We start from the raw sequence: 25,161 nt of genomic DNA, 5'->3' as shown, positions 1-25,161 counted from the left end.
AATTCTGACATGACTGTTTGTGCAGTGATACCTTCATGGTGTTCGGTCACTGATGGCACTGAAAAGCAAAGTACAGAAGCCTCAGTTAGAGATTTACAACCAACTTCTCCACCTGGATCCTAATCTGGCTGGGGGAGAAAGGAGTGCTAAACCTGATATGCTACAATGCTTCTGAGCACACAGACCCCAGCTGGAAAGGAAGATCTGCCACATGAATGTTTGGGAAAATTGTTTATTTCCAAAAAACCCAAAGGGCCAAAGGAAAATAGTTATATCCACATTTCAAAAAGCAGGGATAAATTGCATGCAAAATGATTTTTTTTTTTTTTTGTGGGCTGTTTTCCTTTTTTGAAGAACAAATTCACACAGTTGTTACAAATACTTTCAAAGTCACTCCATGAGCTCTCTCTGTTAGGGATCATGCTGCACACAGGCAGTTCAATGAACCAGATACACAATGGTGTCACCAATGTCCCTCGTCAGGCCGCTCTCTGTGACGCACACACGTTTCTCAGCCAGGTCAATGTGGAAAACTGCCTGCTCTGGAATAGCAGTTTTCTCTGCTTCTTCTTTGCCGAGGACCGGAACGCGGCGAGGCCCAAGAACTGGATCATCAAACCTCATCAGCTTCACTTTAGAGAGATCTGCAATACAACGACCAGCTAATGAGGACATGGCTACACACAAACCATGATACCAACCAAGTTCATCAAAATACTGAATACATGGTACTGCTAAAGATCTTCTCCAAGTAAATACATTCCCTTGGAGACAAAACCATTAAGAGATGTCATTCAGTGCTCACAGAGCAAACTGTAGCAGAGACAGCACCTGCCTGTTTCATCTTCAAGTCCCATGGCCACATTCCCAGCACCACACCTGCCTTTTTGCTCTCTCGGCTGTGGGTGACTGAGCTGTGCCTTTGTTTTCAGGACTTAATTTCAGAGATGAGGGGAAAGGGGCAGGGGAGAGTTTTTGTGAAATACAGTTCCCTTTTAAGTTCACAGCAGAAGAAGATTGCTAAGCAGACCAGGAAAAGAAAAACCCACAAACAGGATCATTCAGTAATGCCTTCCTCCAAGCACAGCCTTTCACTCCTGTGCACCGACAGAACAGTGACACCTTCTGGAAGAGATGAAGAGCTGGAAAGAGTCGCTTCTTCCCAATCACCTCAAAATACTCACCTTGCAGCAGGGCATTAGATATACATATACATTTACTGTGCCTACAGCATGTTTCCCTCTGCATGCATTTCACTACACAAGTTATCATGTACTCTTCCCTGCGTCATCATCCATCAGAGGTTATCTTTGACAGATAAACATTAATAGAAACATGAGATGCAGAAAAACAAGGGAAAGATTTCTCTGCTGTCAGACGCTTTTGAATTCAGCCCAGTTTTCCACTAGCATCCAGCTCTACAGTGATTCAGATTTGTTCCATTCTTGCTTTCTTGCACTCCTTAACACAACCACAGCTGTTGTTCCCTTAGGAAAGCCATTTCCTACTGCATAGAGACCTTTCTGAGCCATGGCTGCACCTGTACTACACCCGTACTGTGGCACCTCACATGGAAACGTCAACCTAATCAGCACAGGCAGCTGCATGTCGGCTCCAGTATTTACCTTTGATGCCTCTGTCCATCTTCATTAAGCGCCTGATCACAGTCTCTCTATTATCTCCTTGCCTTATCTCAATTTTTGTAGAGAAGTGGCCATTTGACGGCTGAGGGTTCACCAGAAACACGGACACACTGGGCTGTAAAGAAAAGTTAAACAATTAAAGAGGGGATCCGTGTTGGTGACCCAACGCTCAGAGGAAATATGCACCTAAAGCAAACCAAGAGTGTTCCAGACAGACTGCCTCCATTGCACAGCATGGAATGCCAGTGCAGAACAGAAACGCCTACACAAATCTTTAGAATACAAGCTGCAGGACATGCAACGTTTTAGGACATATTTAAGGAAAAAAATATATATATGAAATTTCTACTGTTGAAAAGTTTCAGAGCTAGAAATATTCACATCTGTAATTACTGTTGCAGAGTTTCACCAGTCTCATGCCTTGCTCAGCAGTGCTCTCAGAGTTCCATATTCAATTTTTTTTTTTTTAATTCAATTTTTATGCACCTGAATGCTACTTATTATCCCACTGTAAACTAATAGGAGAGTACCTTAAATATTAAAACACTACAGAATTCAGCAAAACAAGTTTCACATGGAAGCTTGTGATGCCTTGCAGCAAGTACAGCAGCACCAGAACTTCTAAATAACAGCAAAGAAGTGAAATTCAGACCAGCAGGATTGAGAGCTCTCAGTCCTCTATTTTTGGGCTCATGTTTTAGCTTATCTGAGGGGTGGTAGGCAGTGCACATGGCTGAAGGAGATGTACACACTGATGCTCAAGTCACTCATTTTTAACGGTCCTCTAGCCAGCACAATTTAAAGATTCAATCTGAAGTGCCTGAAGGCCAAGATATCGTCACATTTACAGCTGTAGACATAGAAAAGACATGCAATTGCTTCAGTAAATGTTTCCTGTTTTGAAGGGTGTTAGGAATTTTTGCCCTTCACCTATTTACATCTCCAAGTAAACTTTCCAATAGCATATTTGTGGGTTGGTTTGTACTCAACTTTCCAGACCTTCAATATCAGAATATCCGATTTTTTGTTGTTGGTTACCTCAGATCTGAATACAGAGAATGGTTTTCCAGGACAGCACTCTTCTTTTATTTTATCTTCTGCTTCAGAAGCAAACTTCACTTCAATGTGATCCAGCTGCAAGAAAGGTAGACAAGGAGAGGGGATGGAATCAAGAGGAGTTTGATCATATTAGAGGGAACAAAAGGAGTTACCAGATCTCCATGCACTTCAAATTCACACCAACACTGCTCAGTAAGTTCCTCATCATCCTTTCTAACACTGGGGGTAGGGAATGGGGGAGAATGAAGAGGGCAGAACACTGACACACATCCTCCAAGTATGAAATCAGCAGAGCTGGGAGGGACAGCTTCCCTTGGCTTGCAAAATCCCATTCTATGCATGTAACTCCTTCTAATCTAGGTCAAGAAACAGTATGGCTCATTTACAGCAACAGCACACTCACATTAAACTTGACAACCCCACAGTAAACCCCAAGTCTTCCATAGCAGAGCTGATAGCCAGCCAGCCCCCAGCTCACCCAGGAACAGAGTAATAGTAATACTAAACTTTGTGACAAAGCAGTTCAGTTCTTATGCATCTCTACACTCTCCTGCATGAAAACCCCACTGTGCAGCAGGATATCTCCTTCCTTCCACAGTTTATCATTAGTAGCAAATTGACAGATTTTTAAAACAGGTACTGCTTGCCCTCGTATGATTCTGATGATTATACAAAGCTGGCATAACTACCTCTATTCTGCCATTTTACTTCATTAATATAGTTTTAAAAGCCCAGCCCAGATTCCACTCTCAGAGAGGGTGAAGTAATCTCCTACAGTTCACATGTGCCATTGTAAGAGTCTGAGGACTCCAGGCTAAGAACTGTGATCATTCTTACCAGTGATGCCTGTAAATATGTCCTAATTCTTTCAGTTAAAAACATAGGAAAACAGTCAGGTCAGAGACAAGAATCTCTTCAGAAGTGGCACTGGAAAGGCTGATCCTCCAGCTATCCCAGTATAAGTACCAAGTAACAAGCATGTCCATACATACAAACCTCCAGGGAATTTGTCAGATAGACAATATTCTCCAGAAGCACCGCCCGTTCATCAAATTCGAGCTCCAGATCAAGAACACGTGAACCATTCTTCTCCAGGTTTTCCTGGCAGGGGAAAAAATGGATTAAAACCATCTTCAAGATGATGCTTCAAAATTGCAATCTATCTACATTAGTCATGAAAAGAACAGGCTTTAAAATATGCAAGCTCTCTTCTGGCACAATATGCTAGCATAGATGCAATAATTCTCCTGTAACAGGGTATCTTCTATGGGGAGCTGGTGACACTGATGGGAGGACTAAGAGCAATTATAACGCATCTTTAATGCAGAATTCAAAAGGTGTTTTATATTCTGACACTTGTAATCTCCATTTAATGTGTGAGTTGAGAATTCTCCCAATAAGTCAGCACTTCAGTGCTGTTTCACAGCATGAAATTCAGTCTTATGACCTAGTTTAGAATAAAGAACAAGCATACAACAGCTGAACACGTTCACAACAGTCATAAAACAGTTCTCTGCAGGGAAATAACAACCACTTCATGTGTTAACATAAAGGTAAATTAATTAGTATAGAAAACCAACAGCAACAGTAACAATAGCCCAAGAATTAAAAGCAATATAACAACAACTTTTTGATTTATTTATTGAAGTAAAACAGAACTTCCTCTTTGGAATTTAATTAGTCTCTTGCTCCCACACGCTCAGTCAGCTGTCTCCTCTGAAGCTCTGTTTCATCACTCTCAGCATGGCCATGGTTCCCTCAGTGTAATGTGCAAGATCCCCTGCACTAACAGTGAATTGCTTCCCCTGGTAAATCACAAAGCCTTATCTTCTGACAGATAGGAAGCACAAGCAGAAATGCTTCTTATACCCGGGAACTACTGAATAACCTGTTTCAGAAAACAACATATTGGTCTAGGGAATCTAAGCTCACATGATTCTTCTATGTATTTATATGCAGTTGCTTACTGTTCTTCTTTCAGAGTACAGGGATGAAGTGCTGGGTAAGTCTCAGCAAGACGAACAATTCCCCGCATGCAAGGGAAATGTTAATTGTCAAACTAAAGACAAAAAAAAAACCAACCAGGTACATTTCAGACCTGACCAGCTCTTATGACTGAAAGTTTGGCTGAGCTGTTGCAAATATGTGAGCTGATCCAACAAAATACTACCTCTCTTTACAAATTTCTCTTATGCAGGAAGCTTCATAGCAGCTGCTCCATTCACTTTTCCTCTGAAGGCTCATTTTAGACTACTCTCCAGTAGCTCTATGCCTCCCTTATGCTGTGACACCCAAAACTGGGCACAGTATTATAGGTGTGGCCTCACCAATGCAGAACAGAGCAGAAGGATCGAGTCCCTCAACCTACTGGAGGTACTTCATGCAGGGTCAGGATAACATCAGCCTCCTGCATGAGAGTTGTCACTCTGACACTTACCTTAATCATGGCAACAAAAGGCATGACCCTCTTCATGTACTTCTTCAGCTCTGGCAATGCATTAAGCTCACTGGCAATTACCTTATTGTCTGGTAGTTGACCTCCCGTGGCCTAAAGATTGATGGAGAACCATTAAGAACAAGAAAAAAACAAACCACAACACATACCTATTATTATCATATATCCTCGATGCTTTACCAAAATACCATCAAGGTCTGTCATCATCATCAATTCCACACAATCATTTTCCTATCCCTTTAAAAACACGATGTAAAATTTACCAAAACCCACGGATATCAACTGCCACTCTTTAATCTTGTCTGTAAGAACACATTAGTGTACCTAAATTATCAACTAAGATGCATCTTAAATCCATATTTAAGTCCACCCTCAAGCAGATATTTAAGTACTAGTTTCCTCAATTGTTTTGATTTTACATTCACAGCTCAGATATTTGCCAATACTCCCATCCAGCATACCAGACTGAACAGCAAAATTTAATGCTGATGCAAGAAATGCTATAGGATTCCCAATGATTAATACTCCAAAGACAAATTTCACATGAGGAATATTGATTTAATTCAATACTGCATATTGTAACAGTCCTGACCCAAAGGTATCAGCTACAACGCTGAGGATGACAGTTCATCAGCAAGGCAAAAGCCACCCAGCAGTCTCTGTGTCAGAAACAGATTCTCCCACTTTCAGTGAAGTGAATTTCTTGCACTTATGACATATGCACTGTGCTTCAATGCATTTCTTGAAACCTCCTCACTGAACAGTATATGCCTACTTAAGGATAAACACCCTTAAGCCCACTTGTTTAGCAAGGCAACATTAATCTCTTGGTCAGTAAGATTTCCTCAGAAACACTGCTGGGAAAGAACTCATTTACAAATGGATAGTCTTTCAAACATAAGGGAACGCAGGCCCATTTTTACTCAGAAACAGCCAAAAGCAATAAGGACATACTGCTGAATCAATGACACACCTCAGAACATTCTCATTATGCATTAAAGCTCACCGGATATCCATAGAAGTACAAAAGAAATTAAAACTACCTCGCTTTACATAAAATAGTTTGGTAACAAGCTACAGCTCACAAGCTTCCTTATAGATTAGAGTACACAGAAATGTAGAGAAGCAGCCCAAAATCCCACATAAGAATACCCACCTGATAGTGCTGGCGCAGAACTGACAGGGTGGTGTGCTGCCATGGGGGGTAGCTCTTGGCTACATAGATGGTGCAGTGAGAAGGCTTCTCGGAAGGTTCTTTAGCACCTTTCTGAGGAAAGGAAGGAAAAAAAAAAATATATCAGGAGGGAGTTCTGAGGCCATCGAGAATTACCAACTGTGTACACTTAGAAGACAACCCATTACACATCACCTTTCCTTTCACAGGTGCCATGTAAGCCTTGAGACGGAGTCGGAGGTCATGAGCTGCTTCCATTAGGTACTGAGAAGAGCCAATTAAGATCTCATCCACAGGGCCTGCCTCTGGCCAGGAGGCTTTCATGATGGAATCAGGCTGTTAAGAAAGGAAGAAGTTACAGTGCATTTTTATCTCAGTGCATGTATCTGGTGGTCCTTCAATCAATTACAGCTTGACTGGAAGCAGAATTTCAGGCAGTCTGAACCTCAGTGAGCACTCATCCATTACTCAGTTGTAAAGAAGTAAGAAAACAGCCAACATGCATTTATTTGTGTTACATAAACAAGCACACCTGCCACACAGATGCATAAACTCACTTGCAAGCACAACATTAATTTCCCCAGTACACCTATAGCACGAAAGAAGCTGCTCCATGCATAGATGTAGGAATATTTCATTACCAGATTAATTTTAAATCACCTCTTTGTATGAATTTAGTCAAAGTGGCTTTCATTAAAGTTACCTTTATCATTACAGTAACAAAAGATACAGGTTAACTCAACATATCTGCTGTCACATACAACGTCCTATCATAGCAATTAATACATTAACATTATAGGACAGATGTTTCCCCTAGTTTCAAAGAAATGAAATCTACAAGTCTGACACCAGCCTCAAGAAAAACAAAACTAAAGAAACCTTAGATCTGAATCAAATGAAAAAACAGAAACATACATTAGTACCTTTCCCAGCAGTGACCAGATGTGCTCACACAAGTGGGGACAGATAGGAGCCAAGAGCAGAGTCTGAACTTCAATAAAACGAAACACCAGCTCTCCGTGCATCCCTTCTATCGCCAGCTCACGGTATTTATCTTTTGCTGCCTGGAAGAAAGCCAGCATCACCACCATTAACACAGCAATTGCCACGGAGAAGCACTCAAAAGGAAGATCTCCCAGCTCTTTGCTCTAATATGCCTTTAGAATATAAAATGTGTAGAAGTCAAAAACGGATTACTGGAAGCAGTGTATTTTTCTCAAGTACCTGACTGTGAATGTCAGCTGACAACTTCACTTTACAAGTACCACCTTGTTAGAAGTGTTAATTAGAACAGATATAAAAGACCCCTAACTACCTTTGCAAATACTGATAAGTACAAAGAGGAACAATGAATATGATCTCACTACACATACAACTCGGTGTATTTAACCCCATTCCCAAACATCATAAGGAAACCACATAAAGGAGGACTTGCAACTTGTTAAGTGCAGTGGAATGATTCTGCAGACACTCTGGATAAGGTTTAAGGAGCATATATAAAAGCAGTATTTCCAGAAAATTCTGTTGTTATCTGAATTACTTATAAGAAACTTGTTTGTAAGAAACTCTCCATTGAAAAGGACTTATGGACAGAAAACATTCCTCTCAACAGTGTCTACATGCAACATCGCAGGTGTCTTCCTCTGAGCCTCTGTAAATGCCACAAACAGGCCTTTATAATTTCAGATTAAGTCAATCTAATTGGTCTTGTTTCTTGATAAAACTCAGATTCCAATTCAGCTGTCTAGTTAAGGATCACAGACACCAGGATCAAAAGAAACCCACACAAAGCAACAAATGTCGAGCATTATTTATCTATAATGAGAGCTCCTACCTGAAATTCAAAGAAGCCGGTCTTCAGAGCCTCCTTAAATAACATCTTCTCATAATTCTGGTCTGTCTTCTTTATGCCTGCATTCATTTCACTAGGGAGGAAGGTGAAAACACCAATATTGCAAAGCCTGCTCTACTTAATAAGAACATTGTGTAACACTATGCTGCAAATGCCACCAGTATAACAGTCACACCAGCTCTTCTGAAAGTAAATTTAAAAAATGTTTAATATAAATTAATTAATTCCACAGAAGAACTACGAAGATGATCCTTGCAAGAAAAGATATAATAGAAAGCCAGCTTGTACCATGTTGTATTATTAGCCTTTGTACGGTACCTCGCAAAGACTCTGTCATTGAAGGTGTTGGCAGGACCACTTCTTAAACTGTCTCTGTTTGCAATCATCTCCTTTACCCACTCCACCCATGTGTAGAGACGAAGAATCCCAGCATCAGCCATGGCTTCCACAAAGTTGGCATCTTCAACAGTGTCCCCAGCATCAGCCAAGGCTAAACGCATTCCTGGGGGAAATCACATTAGCTAACAGAGCTGGTATGCAATAAGCTGGCAGATATGGGTGCAGGAGGGATCCAAAGTCAGTAACAACTAACGTTTAATTCCATGTTAATGTAAATGTGGAATTAAGTTACAAATTGCCTGGCCAAGTAGAGAGATGTCTCAAAGGATGCACTTCGCCCAAGGAGACAAACAATGTTTTCCTTAGGAAGCAAATCAGACAGACAGCAAGAACCAAAGGCCCAACACAGCCACAGTTGGAAAGGAAAAAAACAAAGAGCCACCAGGAGGATGCAAGGAGGAACACAGCATGCAGGAATGCACGCAGTGCGTATCAGCAGCGTTTGTCTGATGTTTTGATCTCCAATAGCAATGGGTAAAATAAACACCTTCCAGAAGACCTCGGCCTGGGAGGTCTTGATTTGAACAGGTGTTCCATTAATGCACATCCCAGTTTTTCTAAACACAGCTCAGCTTTTCAAACAGAACCAGCCGGTAGGTTTATTGCAGTGCAATACTCCAATATTCCCACTGCTTCTCTGAGAGCAAAACGTGAATTCTCATCATTTTGGCACCACTGAAATAACAGTCAGGTCAGAACATACCATCTGCAGAAAACTTGTCCACAGCCTGAGTCAGGGTAAGGAAGTTGCCAGTAGATTTAGACATCTGAAACAAATATAAGAACCTTTGTTTTCTCATATACCCACTGCTGCTGGACAGGCAAGAAGACAGAAAGAGAGTCTGGTGAAAACACTAAGAAAGTATTTTCTATTTTCAGTTAGGAGTGAAGTAACAAGAATTTTCAATTTCCTCCTTTTATCTCCATATAGATTTTTTTTCTTTTTTGAGTCTGGTAAAGGCCTATTTGAACATCCACAAGTAGCTCATACACAAAACCTCACCATACCTTTTCAGAATTGAGAAGGAGGTGTCCATTTGCTCTAACAGCTACTGGCCATTTTTCTCTGTTTGAAGATAAGATACAAAGCGTATTACAAAGTAAATACTTTAAAAAAACATAACAAAAAATGAACTCAGTCCTCTGTTCCAGTTTGGGATGAACACCATAAGTAGGTGTTACTTCTAAATAAATATTCAAGGAAATATAAACAGTGTTCCCATGCAGAGGAACTACACCTAGCTAAGAGTCCGCCATGCTTTTATGATTTTTGTTATCAGTACTGCACATTATAACATCACGTAATGCAGAGTCAGCAGCTTTACCTCCTGCACACCTGCTATGCATCATTTCCAAACTCACCTCTGATCTGACCACATTGCCACATGGTTATAGAGGTAGTACGACAAGTGATTTGGAACGAGATCTTTGCCAGATACTCTGAGATCCACAGGATACCAAAACTCAAACTCCTCCTTTAGCTTGTCCAACTTCTCTTTTGGAATCTCTGTTTTAGGAAATGGAGCTGCCTTGAAGAAGATGTAATCCCAAACTTCTTTGCTCATTTGATGCGCTCTGCAAGTTTGAATGAAAATACTGCTGAGCCTGCACCAAAAATGCTTTTCATTCTACACAGTTTTATCTCTGGCTACTTACAGTTTCAGAGGAGTCCATCAGACACTGCTTGGCATATAACTCAAACCAAATAATTTCAAATCTATACTTACTATCTTTTAACATCTCCTAAGGTGCTTTGCCCTGTATTATGCAGAGAGGAACACATTCTAGATCCAAAGCACTTCCTGTACATATTAAACAACTACTTTAAATGACAGGCAACACCACCAGTCTAAAACACTTTTGTGTACCACTTCACTGCTTTATCTCTGGTATTTATTGTTCTATGCTTTAAATTACTAATGTGTGCAGTATTCTCGCTCCTGCATTTGGTGCTAAGGCTGCTTATCTGAATGGCAACTAATGTGCCATAAAGTCCTTACTTACCCTACCCCACGGAGTCTCAGCAAAAAGCATTTGTTAATAGTAAGAAGAAAGATGTCACTCATTAATAACACACTGTAATTTTACATACTTAGTCACATTAAATCTGTTACTCAGTGCTAAGGATGATCACTTCAAAGTTAGTTTCCAGGCACGGCTGGCATGCTGGTAAGCTCTCTGTAATTAGAAAGGCTCAAACCAAAATGAAAACCTCTCAGCATTACTTCTGCTTGTACACATGCCTTTGGAAATACTTTTCAGATTAGTTATAGCATGAAAACACACATGTTGCAATTCCACTATGTGTAAACTCCTCCAAAAAGCAGCTCACAAAATAGGTGAAATTAGAGTGTAACATTCAAAGCAAGAATGCCATTGGGTTGGGTTTTTTGTGTTTTTTGTTTGTTTTAATTTCCAGACCAGCTGTGCTACATCATCTCTCTGATATCTATCACTGGAAGTTCAGTCATCCCATCTGAAAGGTCACAGAGCTGTTCTGAGAGCTATTTCAGTACAAATGCTTTGTCCCCTTTAACTTTGAATGTTCCTACATAGACGCTATAGACAGAGGGCTCCACGCCTGTAAGAGTTACCAACTTTTAATGCAGTAACAAAACTGGAGTGTTGACCTTGTGCATTATGTACATTGAACCATAACATTCTTCTGAGCTGTAAAGCAGTCTCTCAGCAAGAACTGAGACTTCAGCAGCCAATGAAATAAATCACTCAAACACCTGGGGAGGACCATTTCAAGGCAAGTCAGAGAAGCACTAAAAAAGGTGATCTAATTCAGGTGCAGTTCTGCTTTCAAGGACATTCCTCCCCTTCTCTGAGGACAGTACTACATCCTCTTTCCTTCATTTTTCTTTCACACAATTGCTTTAACATAGCCATTAGCAAGTTAAGTTTTGACAGCGATACAAAAGCAAACCATCAGCCTGATTGGCAAGTCTCCGTCAAGAACAACTCAGAGAAGCACACAACTGAACAGGCAAAATGGTGTTTCGTTCTCCTTACCTGATGCCTAGAGGAGATTCTCCCTGGCCTCTCAGGTTACCTCCCTGTAACAGATGAGCTACTGTGTAATAGGCCATGTAGATTGTGGAGTCTGAGAGAGACTCAATCAGCCACTGCTCATCCCAAGGCAAACGGGTACCTGGAAGAGGCAGAAGCCAGGTATCAGACAGTCAGTACCACCCCTTGCTTACAACACCTGCTTTCACACTTTGCAGTCATCATTGAAGGAGAAGACAAAGAAATGGTCAACAGCTTCTTCTGCTGAAATCCCTTCCAAAATTACTGCCCAAGAAGTTCTAGACCACATGAGTTCACAAGATACAGTGTGCCTTCTTGGGGATGCTGTATCTAGATTTAAGTTGGTTAAATCTGCTCTACGCAGAACTACACCACTTTGGATTCCAGGCAGCACTTCAGCCTTTCAAAGGATGTAATGAATACCATGCTTACAAAGTGCCAACAGAGAGAGTGCTTTGCCTACCTAATCCATATGTCCTGGAGCATGCATGTTCCTGTAGCCAACCTAAGGTAGCTTCGAAATTTCTCCTAGTCTCTTCACAAAAGCTGGAAGAAACAAGCTGTTAATAACCTCTCCTCTCAGCTCTCTGAGAACACCACCAGCAAACAATCACTCCTCTTCAGACCTGCTTTTATAACTTACGTCTCCAGTTGTTTCAAGCACTCCGATGCCTGTTTCTTCCAGTTCACTTCACCATAATCTAAATACCTATGGTCAGAAAATTTTACCATTAAAAAAATACCATAACTTGGATATAAATTGACAGGGACTTATAACTACAGCACTACTTCACTTACCACTGGTCACAAAGGGCCACGACACATTCATCAGATGACCTTGACATCACTTGTTTCTCAGGTTCCATATAAATCATGGCTTCATCCTACAAGAAGAGATGTTACAATCCTGAAAGGGCAATAAAGCTAAGATCCAAGTACTTTACCAAGTCTTACAAATCCTCATGTTTCACTAAAATGTGTATCTTAATTCCAGTCTGCTTTACAGCACTCAACACATGGCTTGATTACTGCACTGCCTTTCTGTACCAGCATTTCCTTCCAGAAAATGAGTTCAGATACTCATTTTTCAGTATTTTTACAAGTATATCAAAGATTATAATCAGACCAAATTATTTCCTAGATGAGGCTGTGAAATTAAGCAGAGAATAAGAGGTCCCTGCTTTAGCTGTCCATCCCACATAGATACCCATACATACGTTATCCACCATCATCTTCTGTATACGTTTCTTGACATCTTGAACTTTTTGTCCTTTGAACTCGTCCACCAACATTACCTGTAAAAGATGAGTTAGAGGAGTTCATTCACTTTAAATTAACAAGAAAGAGGTGCAGTAGGTCTTCTGACCCGCAGTAATTGCCACTTCTTTGTTATCTCTGACAAGCAAAAATAGGAAGTGAGCTTTTGCTTTTTGGAACTTTTTGTTTATTTGTTGTGGTGGTTTGCTTTGTTTCACTTGCTTTGGTTTTGTTTGTTTTTCAATGAACAATCTTCCTTTCCTTAAAAATAAATTGTATAAATGTCAGCATGAACGCAGGCAATACCACAAAGCAAGGCAGAAATTCAAATTGTTGCCAGCTTACAAGAACAGACCTGAGGAGTACATCACAATAAGCCATCATGTAAGTACAGACAGCATAACAAATAAACGGCTATCTTTTTATACCAGTTTCCAAATGAACTCTTGCAACAACACTGATCAGTTCCTCACAATGTGATCATTGTGAAAAAAATGAATTCTCAGCCTCAATCTGAAGTCAGACACTTCTCCATTCTCCTTCAGTTCCACACAACTCTTCCAACTGCACAAGTTTTAAACAAAAAATGGACTGGTGAAAAGGAAATCTCCCCAATTCCTGCCCCTTTTATTTGTCTTTAATTCTCATCCTGGGATTTTTTTCCTCTCAGTCACAGTAACCATGATCTCCTTTATTACTTACTCCTTCATAAAATGCTTTAAGGTATACTCTCTCCTTGGCCTCAGCGAGTTTCTCTCTGTCATTCTGGCTCTGGATTTTCAGCTCATCACAGATGAATGGAGCACAAAGGTTGCCATAACCTGGGATTTCAATGATGGGCACCTGAGAATTAACAAAACAGCATCAGGTATTTATTTCAAATAATTTCAACATAATAAAATCTACACAAGAATTTGATTTTGCTTCAGGAGAAGAGATGTGCTCAGAAAGAGACAAGTATTTTTTGTGTTTGTTTGCAGCTGAAAGTGGGGTTTGAACAACAGATGACAAAGAGGAAAAAAGGCAATTATTATACATTATCTAAATGTGTTGCATGACAGCTGGGTGAAAACCAGTACTGAACAGCCCCGCTGACACAGCAGGAGGTGTCTGGGCAATGGCCAACTTCTACCGCATTGAGCTACTCTGTGCACACTGACACCATCTATTGCTAATTGAGTTTCACAGGCATTTATAAGGTATTGGTGCAATTCCACTGATTAGGTCAAGAACGCCTGATGTACCCTATGAGACCCCTCACCTGCTCTACCACAGGCAATAACCCAGTTTCTCTTCATGTCATGCCAGTATCATACTGTACCAGCATTGCAGCTGGCCCAGGGAAGCAAGGTCAACACAGAATGCTGGGACAGCTCTATCAGTAACCTATGTTTTCCAAACAAAAACTGATTCAGCTATGCATTTGCATTAATAGTTAAGAAACTTCAGTCCTTTCCATCTTGCTTTGAAGGCAAGATTATTACTGTAACCAGTAGGATTACAGGATAGCGATGTACTGCATTAACCAAAACAGTAATTCCCACAAAAAATAATGCTTTTGTATGTCTGCTATAGCAAAGAATAAAAAATAAAAAATCTTGACTGCAGCCCCTAACAGATCACACACAACAACATGAAAATATCACTATAAACTACCCAGCTGAAGAGAACTTCAAACAAAAGTTCTGGAAGAGATGCACCATCCTGGCACATTTCTCATCAGGGAGTACAAAGCCACCACAGGTACTGCAGATGCACCCATGTGAATGAACTCACCGGTTCAAAGGGCAGGACCATTTCATCTCTGATACCATACTTCCCTCTTAGAGCCTTTAAAAGTTAAGGGGAAAAAAAGTAGTATATGAATGGGAGGAAACGATTTGCCATAGGTTTTTATCCATTCCCAATGTCTTTTGCATTCATGCTATTTTACTATAAAACAGACAAAACTGCTGCTCACTACTTCTCATATCTGACTTAAACCTGTTTAATTTTCAGGTGACTCTATCAGAATGTGTATGTGATGTGATAGGAAAAAACATTATCCCTGAAAATGAATGGAACAAAAACTCAGCAGCCATTTAAGACACTGATGCACTTTTGAAGCTGTAACAGCAACAGATACTTTAAGATTCATTTGAAATTCGTAGAGTTCTCATCTCAAATTCATTTCCACAACAGGAATCTATTTCTGCTTCACTGACACTCTTCTTCTGCACATTAAGACAAAAGCAACACAACTCCCATTCAAAATCCTTCTTGAAGACAGCAGAACTTGACTTAGATCAGCTAATTTTAACTTCATTAACTACAAGGATTTGAAGTTAGAAGTGGCAAAATTAAAATTTTGTTTAAATTTTAAATTTTGTTTAAAAATTTTGTCTCCAATTAAAAGTTTTGTTTTGTCCACTGAATATCCACTTTTGTTCCTCCATGCTTTGGAAAGAAAATAGAAACAGAAGTGATTGATAGAAGAGATGGACCTGTTTTTTTTTCAGATCTCTCAGGGCTGCAATGTCATCTGGAGAATCAGAAGGGACACTTGTAACCACTCCCGTTCCTTCACAAAGGAAAAGATACAGCAGATAAAACATCAGTTGACATACTGAATGCACAGTGTGCACCAAGCAGACTTCCAACAAGCTGCTGCTGCAACGTTACCTTTATCTTCCTTGATTGTGAGCATGGGAAGAGCGTACACAACTTTATAGTTGGTGAGTGGTGCAGAAAGTGCAGCACCAAGAATCTCCTGTGTGGGAGAGAGAAATATAATTATGAAAAGAGCACTTTCAGCCTGAGTAAGCTCTTCTTGCTGATACTCATTCAAACTCACTGAGTTCATTGACCAAAAGTACATTTACATTTTCTTTATAAATAGATCTCCACCAACATCTTTATAAGTACAAGTTTCACAGAAAGAAAAAGACTTGGCCAGCAGGCTGCTTACCTCTCCCATCAGTTCCTTGACAACAGGTACGACTCCATTGTCTTTCGTAAAGCCCTGGTAGGACATGTTCCTGGCAGCTCTTTGCGTGCAGATAAAGATATCCCCATTCACAGTTTCAAAGCCAATGTATTTCATATCTGGGCGAACCCAGCAGTTGGTCTGTCCAAACATGGTCTCCGGTCTGAGCGTCGCTGCCACCAAGAAGATATTTTTTCCCCTCAGGCCACTGGCGGGGAGGAAAAGCATTCTATAAGTTACCAACATAAAAACATTCAGGATAACTGTCATGGTTTTGTAATGTTGCTGTCAATATTCCACATCATAATATTGTGTGCAGCATGGATCATTAAAAGGTTCATACTCCAGTTCCGTGGAATAACAACGTCCCGAATACTCAGCTCTCAGAAGAAAACTACATATCCCAAAGGACTTTGTGGCCAGAGATAAGTCACGGGAGGAGAACATACATAATCTCACTCCCAGGCTGGAGTTCTCTCTCTCTCGGACTCTTGGAGAGTGGGAAGCGTTCCAGCCGTGTCACCTAGAGTTCACAGTAGGCCTCTTGGTTTACAGAGACTCTCTCTATTTTGTTCGATTTATTAGCCTCAATCATATTGTATTATATTGTGTTATCTTGTATTCCGATATCATATTTAGTAAAATAAGTTTTCCTCCTTAGATTGCCGCCGCTGTTCTCTTTTCCATTCCCCTTTTACCTTCCCTTTCGGGCCAAGGACCCTATGGGGCAGCTGCCCTGTCACGGGCACAGGTAAATCTAGGTAACCAGTGACAGCTTAGCCATGGAGAATGTGGGTATAAGTTGCTGCCTTTTAGCTTTTAGAACGGATCTCTCTTTGCCCTCAGAGAGCTTCATTAGGTGAGTGTTATCATTTTGTAGCTGCTCACTGAGAACGTGACAGTCCAGGTGGACTGTCAACATTCAGGTGTAGCTGTAAACTCTGAGCATTGTTATCTTGCTTTTGTAAAGAAAACAAAGGGATTTCTTTCTCTCTCTGAGCACAGCTAGTTAGCTCTGACTTTTACAGCACCTGCCAGCTACTGCCAGCTATGAGTCTGCTCTTTATTTTAGGAGCACTGCATAGGGAATTCAAAGCCATCATGTTCTTCAGAACTTATTGACCCCTTCTTAATTTTTTGATTTCTTGTTATGGAATATATGCTTTATACAACCAAGTAAGGGCAGTGATGGAGACACCTGCCTGGTACTTCTATGCAATGGGGTATGACGTGAATTTTGACACTTACATCCCAGATGGAATAGTCAATTTTACAATGGCTAATTTCACAATTGCTAATTTCACAGCAGCTAACTTTACAATCAGGTAGATCGAGCTGCCAGAATTGAGGTGTCTCAAATAGACTTGGACTAGCAGAATATGGGTGAATTATTTCTAGCTCGATGGGCCCATGAGACCTCAGGCCATCAAGGAAGAGATGCGACATATAAGTGGGCCAGAGACCGAGGGGTGGATTTAACTATGGATGCTATTGAGCAGATTATTCATGATTGCAAAACATGTGTCATAATTAAACAAGCCAAGAGGATGAAACCTCTCTGGAAGGAAGGGTGATAGCAAAAGTATAAATATGGGGAGGCATGACAGGTTGATTATATCACCTTGGCACAATCTCGCAGTGGTGTTATGTGCTTACGACGGTGGAAGCTACCACTGGGTGGCTTGAAACATACCAGTACCCCATGCTACTGCTTGAAACACCATACTGGGTCTTGAGAAACAAGTCCCATGGTGACATGGCACCCCAGGAAGAATTGAGTCTGATAATGGGACATATTTCAAAAATTCCCTTATAAATACTTGGGCCAAAGATCATGGCATTGAGTAGATTTATCATATCTCCTACCATGCACCAGCTTCTGGTAAAATTGAACAATACAATGGGTTGTTGAAAACTATACTGAAAGCAATGGGTGGTGGAACATTTAAGCACTGGGAAAAGCATTGGGCAGAAGTCACTTGGTTGGTCAATACTAGATGATCTGTCAATCATGATTGTCCTAGCCAATCCAGCCCCCTACACACTATAGAGGGAGATAAGGTCCCTGTTGTACATGTAAAGAACATGTTGTGAAAAGCTGTTTGGGTCCTTCCAGCCTCTGGAAAGGGCAAACCTGTCCATGGAACTGTTTTTGCCCATGGACCTGGGTGCACTTGGCGGGTAATGCAGAAGGATGGGGATGTTCAATGTGTACCACAAGGGAATTTGATGCTAGGGGAGTGATGTCAATAATTTTATGTATATATGCATATATTTGCTTGTGTAGTGCATTTTAGTTATTATAGTTATACATTTAGTTATATTACATTTAATTGTACTATTTAGTTATCATAGTTTTACATACACATATATATGTATATATATTAACCATGATGTAATAATGTAGAATAAGGGGTGGAATGTCATGGTTTTGTAATGTTGCTGTCACTATTCCACATCAAAACATCATGTGCAGTATGGATCATTAAAAGATTCATACTCCAGTTCCGCAGAATAAAAACGTCCTGAATACTTAGCTCTCAGAAGAAAACTAAATAACCCAGAGGACTTCACGGACAGAGATAAGTCACAGGAGGAGGACATATATATATAATCCCACTCCTAGGCTGGAGCTCACTCTCCTGGACTCTTGGAGAGTGGGAAGCATTCCTGCCATGTCGCCTAGAGTTCACAGTAGGCCTCAGTAAGATGTTGTGTCATCTTGTATTCTGATATCATATTTAGTAAATTAAGTTTTTCTCCTTAGATTGCTGCCACCATTCTCTTTTCTTATTCCCATTTTCCCTTCCCTTTCAGGCCAGGGGCCCTACATCCAGGCACAGGTAAATGTAGGTAACCCTTGACAGTACCATAAAACATGCTCTTAAGCCAAGATGACCTGTACGTTACATTTCCTAAATAGATCATTAAATTTAGTGCAGGGCTTCCTTCTCATTTGGTGCATGTCTGCTTGTTTTTACTTAAATCTGTGCTTCACACAGCTCAAAGCAGAGACCAAATTCACAAAGTGACAGAATTAACAGGATGAAATCAAATCCTACATTAGGCAAACCAGGCTAATTTAGCCTTCACTTTTGACCATAAGAGGGATCTGACTTGCCATTCCAAACCAAGACTTACCTTAACTTTGCTGGATAAGGATCTAACACCTTCATTTTTATTAGAGTGTATTCTTGACATCCAACACCCTGCAGTTCACATAAACAACGCAGCAATCAATACATGAAGTTGACTCAAGCAGTAAAGAAAATAAACGATTCTGTAGTAACCTAAATGCTATTTAAGGCAACAGCACTTTCTTCAAAGTAAATCACAATTCTACTGAAACAAAACACTGCTTCATACAACACAGACTGAAGAGAGGATCTATTTTACACCTCTGTCCAAAAATTTACTCATGAAAGCAGCTATCTCAACAACACAATAAAAGCTTATTTGCTTTGTTTCAGCAGATAAATATGCTGCAGCAATGCTAATGGCATAAATTGCCGAACACTCACAGGGAACAGCCACAATGGAAAATATAATCTGCAGTTCAAGATAAGTACTCTCACAGTAGTGGAGTTCACTCCATTTTCCCCATGAAACAACAATTGAGAACAGGCAGTTTGGAATGTATGAAACACATTTTGCTCCAAGATGCATTTTTTTCCTTTCAGTAGTAAGAAACACATGCACAAAAACAACTGCAAACATTACCTCTCCTGTTTGCCTGTCATGATCCATGCAAGGCTGCCCATCTTTTGGAGAATAAATTGTGTATCTAAAAAAAAAAAGTATATGTTCATAAACTATAAAGAAAACATACCTTTCTCAAAGGGAGAACCCCCAAGGATACCTTCAAAGTTTGCTTAACTCACTTGTCCACTGGTGCCAATGACTGTTATTGCATGAGATGTCAGTATTGATTTAACCTTGAACTGACAGTTATGGTAAAACTAAAACACAAGCAGACTATCTCACAAACTCAGCACAATAAGCACTTCATCTTTTCACTTCCTATAGGGTATTTCAAATAGAAGCCTTTTAGTCTGAGTTACAAACATGTTCTGGTGTCATAAGTGTTCCATCTTTCACAAACTCGGTTCATCCACATGTACAATAAATTCAGAGCAGCCTTACCGTTTTCCAAACTTAATCTTATTTCTTTCTCTTAATGTTAGGAACTGCCATCGTACAAAGGAATCATAGTATGGGTTAACATCTGTGGTAATGAAAGAACGCCTCCAATCCACCTGGAAATGCATAGGAGTCTCTACTTAGTACATACAGTAAAGACATTTAAGGAACCACCAAACAGCTAAACTAATTTTAAAATAAGAATTACATGCACACTAATGGTGCATGCTTAAAAAGGTAATTAAGCAGCCTGCATGCACAGCCTTTGAGAGCTGACATGTGAGAACTTCAGACCTTCTGTGCTGAATGTACATTTCAGATGTTTGGTAGAAGTTTTAACCAGTCACCAAAGCTAAATTTCAGCATCACTGTTGCTCGCTATCAGTCTGTTTTTAAAAATGTATAGCCAGTAGGACAAGTATCTTCATGTAGTATCACATTGTTGCTTCTAAAACTACTGTCAGTACTGACTGCAGAGTGGTATCTTAATATGGAAACAGGAAAAGAATGCCCTATTTCTTCATCTGATTCTTGTTTCAAGGAGTGACTGACACACAGCTTATATTCTGTAGATAAGAAAGCACTTATTCACACGAGAATACTAAAAGACTTAACATTAAAAGGTTAAATTAATAATTCCATAAATAATACAAACACTTCTGAAATAACGTCTTAATTGTGCAGACAATTTCTAGTACCAAAGGAACAGAATTGAACTCATAAATACAAATATGGCTGCTTTCAGAACCGAGCTTTATATTTCTAACAGTTACCTTTAATCCCATGCTTTTCAGATCCTGGACAGCAAGGGGAGGGAAATAATCCAGCCAGTGCTCAGCTTCAGAGAAACTTACTACTTCTTCATCCGACAAACCTAAAGACTTCATGATTCCCCACTGGTACTTGGAAGAACCGGTCTTGGCAGCAGCTTTACTCTGACAGGAAAATTGCAGTGAAAAAAAATAGTATACAGTCTCATATTGGCAATACCTGCATACATTCTTCCCCCCACCCCCAACTGAAGTTGTTGTTTCTATTTCCAGATATAGAATATGAACATTCTAGTTTGCTACAGTGCACCAGCTCCTGGAAAAGTTTTCACATAGCAAAATGGTATCTCTGGATCCATGCAGCTGATACATTTTTCCCCTCAAGTCAACATTAAAAGTACTGAGCTACCTTGGAAAAACAGTTTAAATACCTGCATCACATTTCTCTCTGGGGAGCGTGAAGGAGGTAAAACAGGCTGTGCTACACAACAGGAAGCACTGAGAGCACAGCTACCAATCCTCATTTAATCAACTTTACCTTCTTCCCTTTTGCTTTGTCTTTGATGATTATCTCTTCATCTTTTCTAGCAGAGTTTTCTTCCTCCTCTTCCTCCTCATCAGGAAATTCAGGTGGGCAGCCATACAGCTCCATTTCTCTTTTGAGCTTATCTGCACAAGCCTAATTAGAGTTATTGGTAGTCTGTCAGCACTTTTCCATATCTATGACCAAAGCAATTACCAAGGATCAATTTTTACTGTAACAATGTGCTTTCCACTACAACAACTTTTTCCAGACAGAGAGTCAACTTCTAGGAGAGCTTTCTAGTTAAAGAATGCCTATAACAGCAGGAAGATGTTCAGTGAGGATTTACTTGTGTAATACCATAAAGGGATGGAAAGTACCATAACAGTAGCAGGGTGGCAAAGTCTTTGGCTACAGCAAATGAGAACAAGCCCAAGTACAGCAGCAACAGGCAAAGAAATGAAGAAAAAGAGCTGTTTACTTTTGAAAGGCGACATGTATGCAGGGATCTCCAGCAAGAGATCCCCTTACCTCCACTGCCAACCCTTAAATGAGGTCTGGGAAAGGATGGATCCAGGCTCCAGCCCTTCCATCACTCAGGTACACTGCATGCACTTGAGCTGCCCTGGGCTGGCCCTGCCTTCCCACCCAGTGCTTCATCACTGCTTCAAGCCAAGACTTAACATCTCTGCTACAACTTGCAAACAAAAAACTGCTTAAACTGAATTTTGAAAATTTCCTTTTCTTCAAAGTCAAACTGCATAGTTCAAATAAAGCACACAAGTTTATTACAAAGTCAGGTTTCAAATTACACTATCTTGATAAATCTTTGAATAAATCACCGTGACATTCTGCACCAACAGAAAGCAATGCTCTGCATGCTTCTAAGAATGGAAAGCATGAGGAAAAGCACTCAGCAAGTCCTACCTTTATGGGCATCCCAGTGCAGTGCAGACCAAACGGAAACAAACAGCTCTTCCCCTTCAGCCTCTGATACCCAACCGCGAACTACACAAAGTGGAAAAATGAAAAGAGAATGGTAAAAATTTAAATCAGCACCCATCCCAAAAAGAAAATGCAATTCCTTCCTCCCATTAAGCTACTGAAAGGCAGTCTCATCCCTGCTACCAGACCTGCACTGCCTGGCCACGTCAGGACAAACCTGCCAACCTTTCCCAGGAGGCTGCTTTAAACTACAGAAGAATGCAAAGAATAAATGAATTCTGTGGAATCCTATCCATTCATACCTAAAACCTGTTAACATAGGAAACAGAGCACTGTATTTACAAAGAGGGCAATAAGGCTCTATGTGATGCTTGTGCAGCTAGACAAGCAATAAGCAGCAACATCTCCTAAAAACCTCAGATCTCTGAAAGAGCAGCACCTGCACTCCTGTTTCCTAGCACTACACAAGTTCCATGCATCCCTTTTATCCTCCTAAACAGTAATACTCCTGTCGAAAACACATAAGAAAACTGGAAGACATCATCGTTAAGCCTATAAAATACTTAGCAAGGCATTCTGTTAGCTACAAAGTAACATTAGCTACTTCAAAAGTATCCTTTAAAGGTATTAGTAAAGGAAAATATTTACCTCACATTTGGATAAAGAAAAGGTGTGTCCCAAGTGCAGTCGGCCATTCATGTAGGGGTAAGGAAAAGTAACAAAGTACTTCCCTTTACTGAGAAGAAATTCAAAGAATTAAAACATCCAATGTAGCCAGCTTTAAAGCAAGCATCAAGAAAAGCATAAATAGCACAGTTAACATCATTATATGTTCAGGCATTATCAGCATGCAGTGACATCAAAATAATTTGTATCTTGCAAAAACAGCCTGATTTTAAAGTACTGCTATGACTACGAGTTCTGTCACCTTATGAAATGCCCTTGTAGCTTTATAGGACTGACATCATGAAGCAGCTTTGAATTGATAGCAACACATTCCTAGATGCAGGAAGTTCTAGTCCTGATTCTGTAAATGAACTGCTTAGTAGCTTGTGGTAGCAATGGTAATGGGAGGACAGTTGGACTAGATGAGGTCCTTTCCAACCTTGTGATTCCATGACTTATTTTACCTCCCACTAAGTTCAGCTTTTCCACTCAAACACATCATATAACCACTTGAAAGTAATCAACCATCACATTGTTGCACAGCACTTTAAGTGTAGATTACTGACCTTCCAAAACATCTAAGATAACTTCTAGATCATTAGGCCTCCATCTTCGCAGTCTACCCCAACCCATGGCTTACACTGACCCTTCCGACGCTACCACCGATTTAGAAACCCGCAAAAACAAAAGCCAAGTCATTTCTTTGCTCACAAAACACTACAGGTTAAGAGGGTGTTTGTTAAAGCACCTGAGTGGTTTATAGGTAAATCAAACTAAACCAAGATAAGAAATAACTCATGCTGCCAAGGCTGTCGTTTTTTCACTCCAACACCCATTCAGGCTAGCAGTGCTGTTTCAGAAGTCTTTCCACACTACAGATAGCAATCCTATTGATCTGGAAGAGATTCAGCTCTCAAGCACCTTAACATTTCCACAGCTTCAAGCTTTCACAGGTTTCTCAGGGTTATTCAGGAAGAAATAAAAGCAGGAAACACACCTGGTCTACAGCAAACTCCACGCCAAGTAAAACAGATCAGCCTGCGTCAGGACCCAGGCTGTGTGTGACACAACCCTTCTCATTGAAGCAGAGCAAGTGCCCGCCTTGTGAATGACGTCAGCTCAAACAAAGGAGCTGTGCTTCTACCTGGGGGGAGTCATCCCTTTACTTGTCACTTTGTCACTGGAAAAAACTCACCCACGACAGAGAGCAGGAGCCTCTGAAAAGAACCTCACTTTTAAAATCAGAGAGCACTAATAGCAGCAAGGAATGAAGGACAGCTATCTTCATCCCTTCTGGGACATGAGCAGCAAATGGTCACCACTACTTGTTGCCAACGTAGTGCACAGTACTGCCCCCCAGTCAAGGAATTATGACACTACCTCCTTTGGCTGCGGCTGTCCGAAGCGCTGATCTCAAAGACTCGCTCATCCTCCCACTTCTGCTGGATCTCCTTCTCAATCTTCTTCAGGAAGTCCACTTTCGCCGTCCCCTTCCGTTCCTGTGGAGCACGGCGGGACAGCAGTCAGCCCCAAGGGCCCAACAAACGCATCGGGGCCGCGTCCCGACCCGCACACGGTGCAGCGGGACGGCGCTCCGCCACGGAGCCGCGCGGCGATTCCGAAGGCGCTGCCCAGCGGTACCGGAGCCACGCGATCCGCCAGCAGCGCCTCAGCACAGCGCCAATTCCCGCACCCCGCTGCCACCCGGCGAGAGCGGCCCCGCTCAACGCCCGGAGCTCAGGGAACCGCGAGGCGGAACTACCCCGCTCACTGACCGCCCCGCTCACTGACCGCCCCGCTCACTGACCGCCCCGCTCACTGACCGCCCCGCTCACTGACCGCCCCGCTCACTGACCGCCCCGCTCACTGACCGCCATGCTGCTGCCGGGCGCGCCGTGCTCGACGGGAGGGGAACGGGACGCCCCGCCCACGGCCGGAGCGCACGGCGACGGCGCGGCCTGCTCGGCACGTACCACCGCTACGGGGGAGACACCGCCTGCCGGGAGCTGCCCACCGTGATGTGTGGCCGGACACGGAGCCGCGGCTTCTCATGGAAACGCACCTCGCGAGACCGCGATAAAAACAACCCACACCGCTCTGCCCGTCCCACGGCAGCCGGCTGTGCCCCCACAACGCTCCGCCTGGTGTATGAGTGACGGTGCGGTCCCCTTTAAGAGCCCCCCCTCCAACATGGCGTCCCGCGGTTCACGTGTGCGCTCGGCCCCGCCTGCCGGCGCCCCGCTGACCTTCGGGACGGACGCCCGGCTGTCGCTATTG

The 25,161-nt window shown here is 41.5% G+C and overlaps 1 protein-coding gene across 6 annotated transcripts; it reads right to left on the bottom strand.

Moving 5' to 3' along the window:
- Positions 1-216: 216 nt before the first annotated feature.
- LARS1 (leucyl-tRNA synthetase 1) lies at positions 217-25,107 on the bottom strand. Of its 6 annotated transcripts, none has more exons than XM_085518691.1 (32): positions 24,858-25,107; positions 24,265-24,383; positions 22,867-22,954; positions 22,201-22,281; positions 21,289-21,470; positions 20,754-20,915; positions 19,984-20,096; positions 19,561-19,624; positions 18,982-19,049; positions 15,823-16,048; positions 15,537-15,624; positions 15,359-15,435; positions 14,652-14,705; positions 13,578-13,718; positions 12,836-12,913; positions 12,417-12,502; positions 12,262-12,327; positions 12,082-12,164; positions 11,601-11,739; positions 9,945-10,157; positions 9,591-9,648; positions 9,286-9,349; positions 8,502-8,685; positions 8,166-8,256; positions 7,255-7,395; positions 6,527-6,667; positions 6,314-6,424; positions 5,140-5,250; positions 3,699-3,803; positions 2,682-2,777; positions 1,626-1,758; positions 217-644 (listed from the first exon to the last, which is right to left on the bottom strand). In XM_085518691.1, the coding sequence occupies exons 5-32, from the start codon at positions 21,400-21,402 to the stop codon at positions 439-441; spliced, it is 3,213 nt and encodes a 1,070-aa protein (XP_085374817.1). In that variant the 5' UTR covers positions 21,403-21,470; positions 22,201-22,281; positions 22,867-22,954; positions 24,265-24,383; positions 24,858-25,107; the 3' UTR covers positions 217-438. The 6 variants fall into 6 exon arrangements, with proteins under 6 accessions (XP_085374817.1, XP_015730990.1, XP_015730992.1 ...); XM_015875504.3 differs by having other exon boundaries at positions 21,289-21,429; positions 24,858-25,099; XM_015875506.2 differs by having other exon boundaries at positions 21,289-21,429; positions 24,947-25,058.
- Between the last annotated feature and the right edge of the window lie 54 nt (positions 25,108-25,161).

Source organism: Coturnix japonica, chromosome 18 (assembly GCF_054131305.1).
Source record: "Coturnix japonica strain WE chromosome 18, WE-NBRP24, whole genome shotgun sequence".
NCBI lineage: Eukaryota > Metazoa > Chordata > Aves > Galliformes > Phasianidae > Coturnix > Coturnix japonica.
Note: the sequence above shows the minus strand (reverse complement) of the source record. Positions and strands in the feature narration are given on the sequence as shown.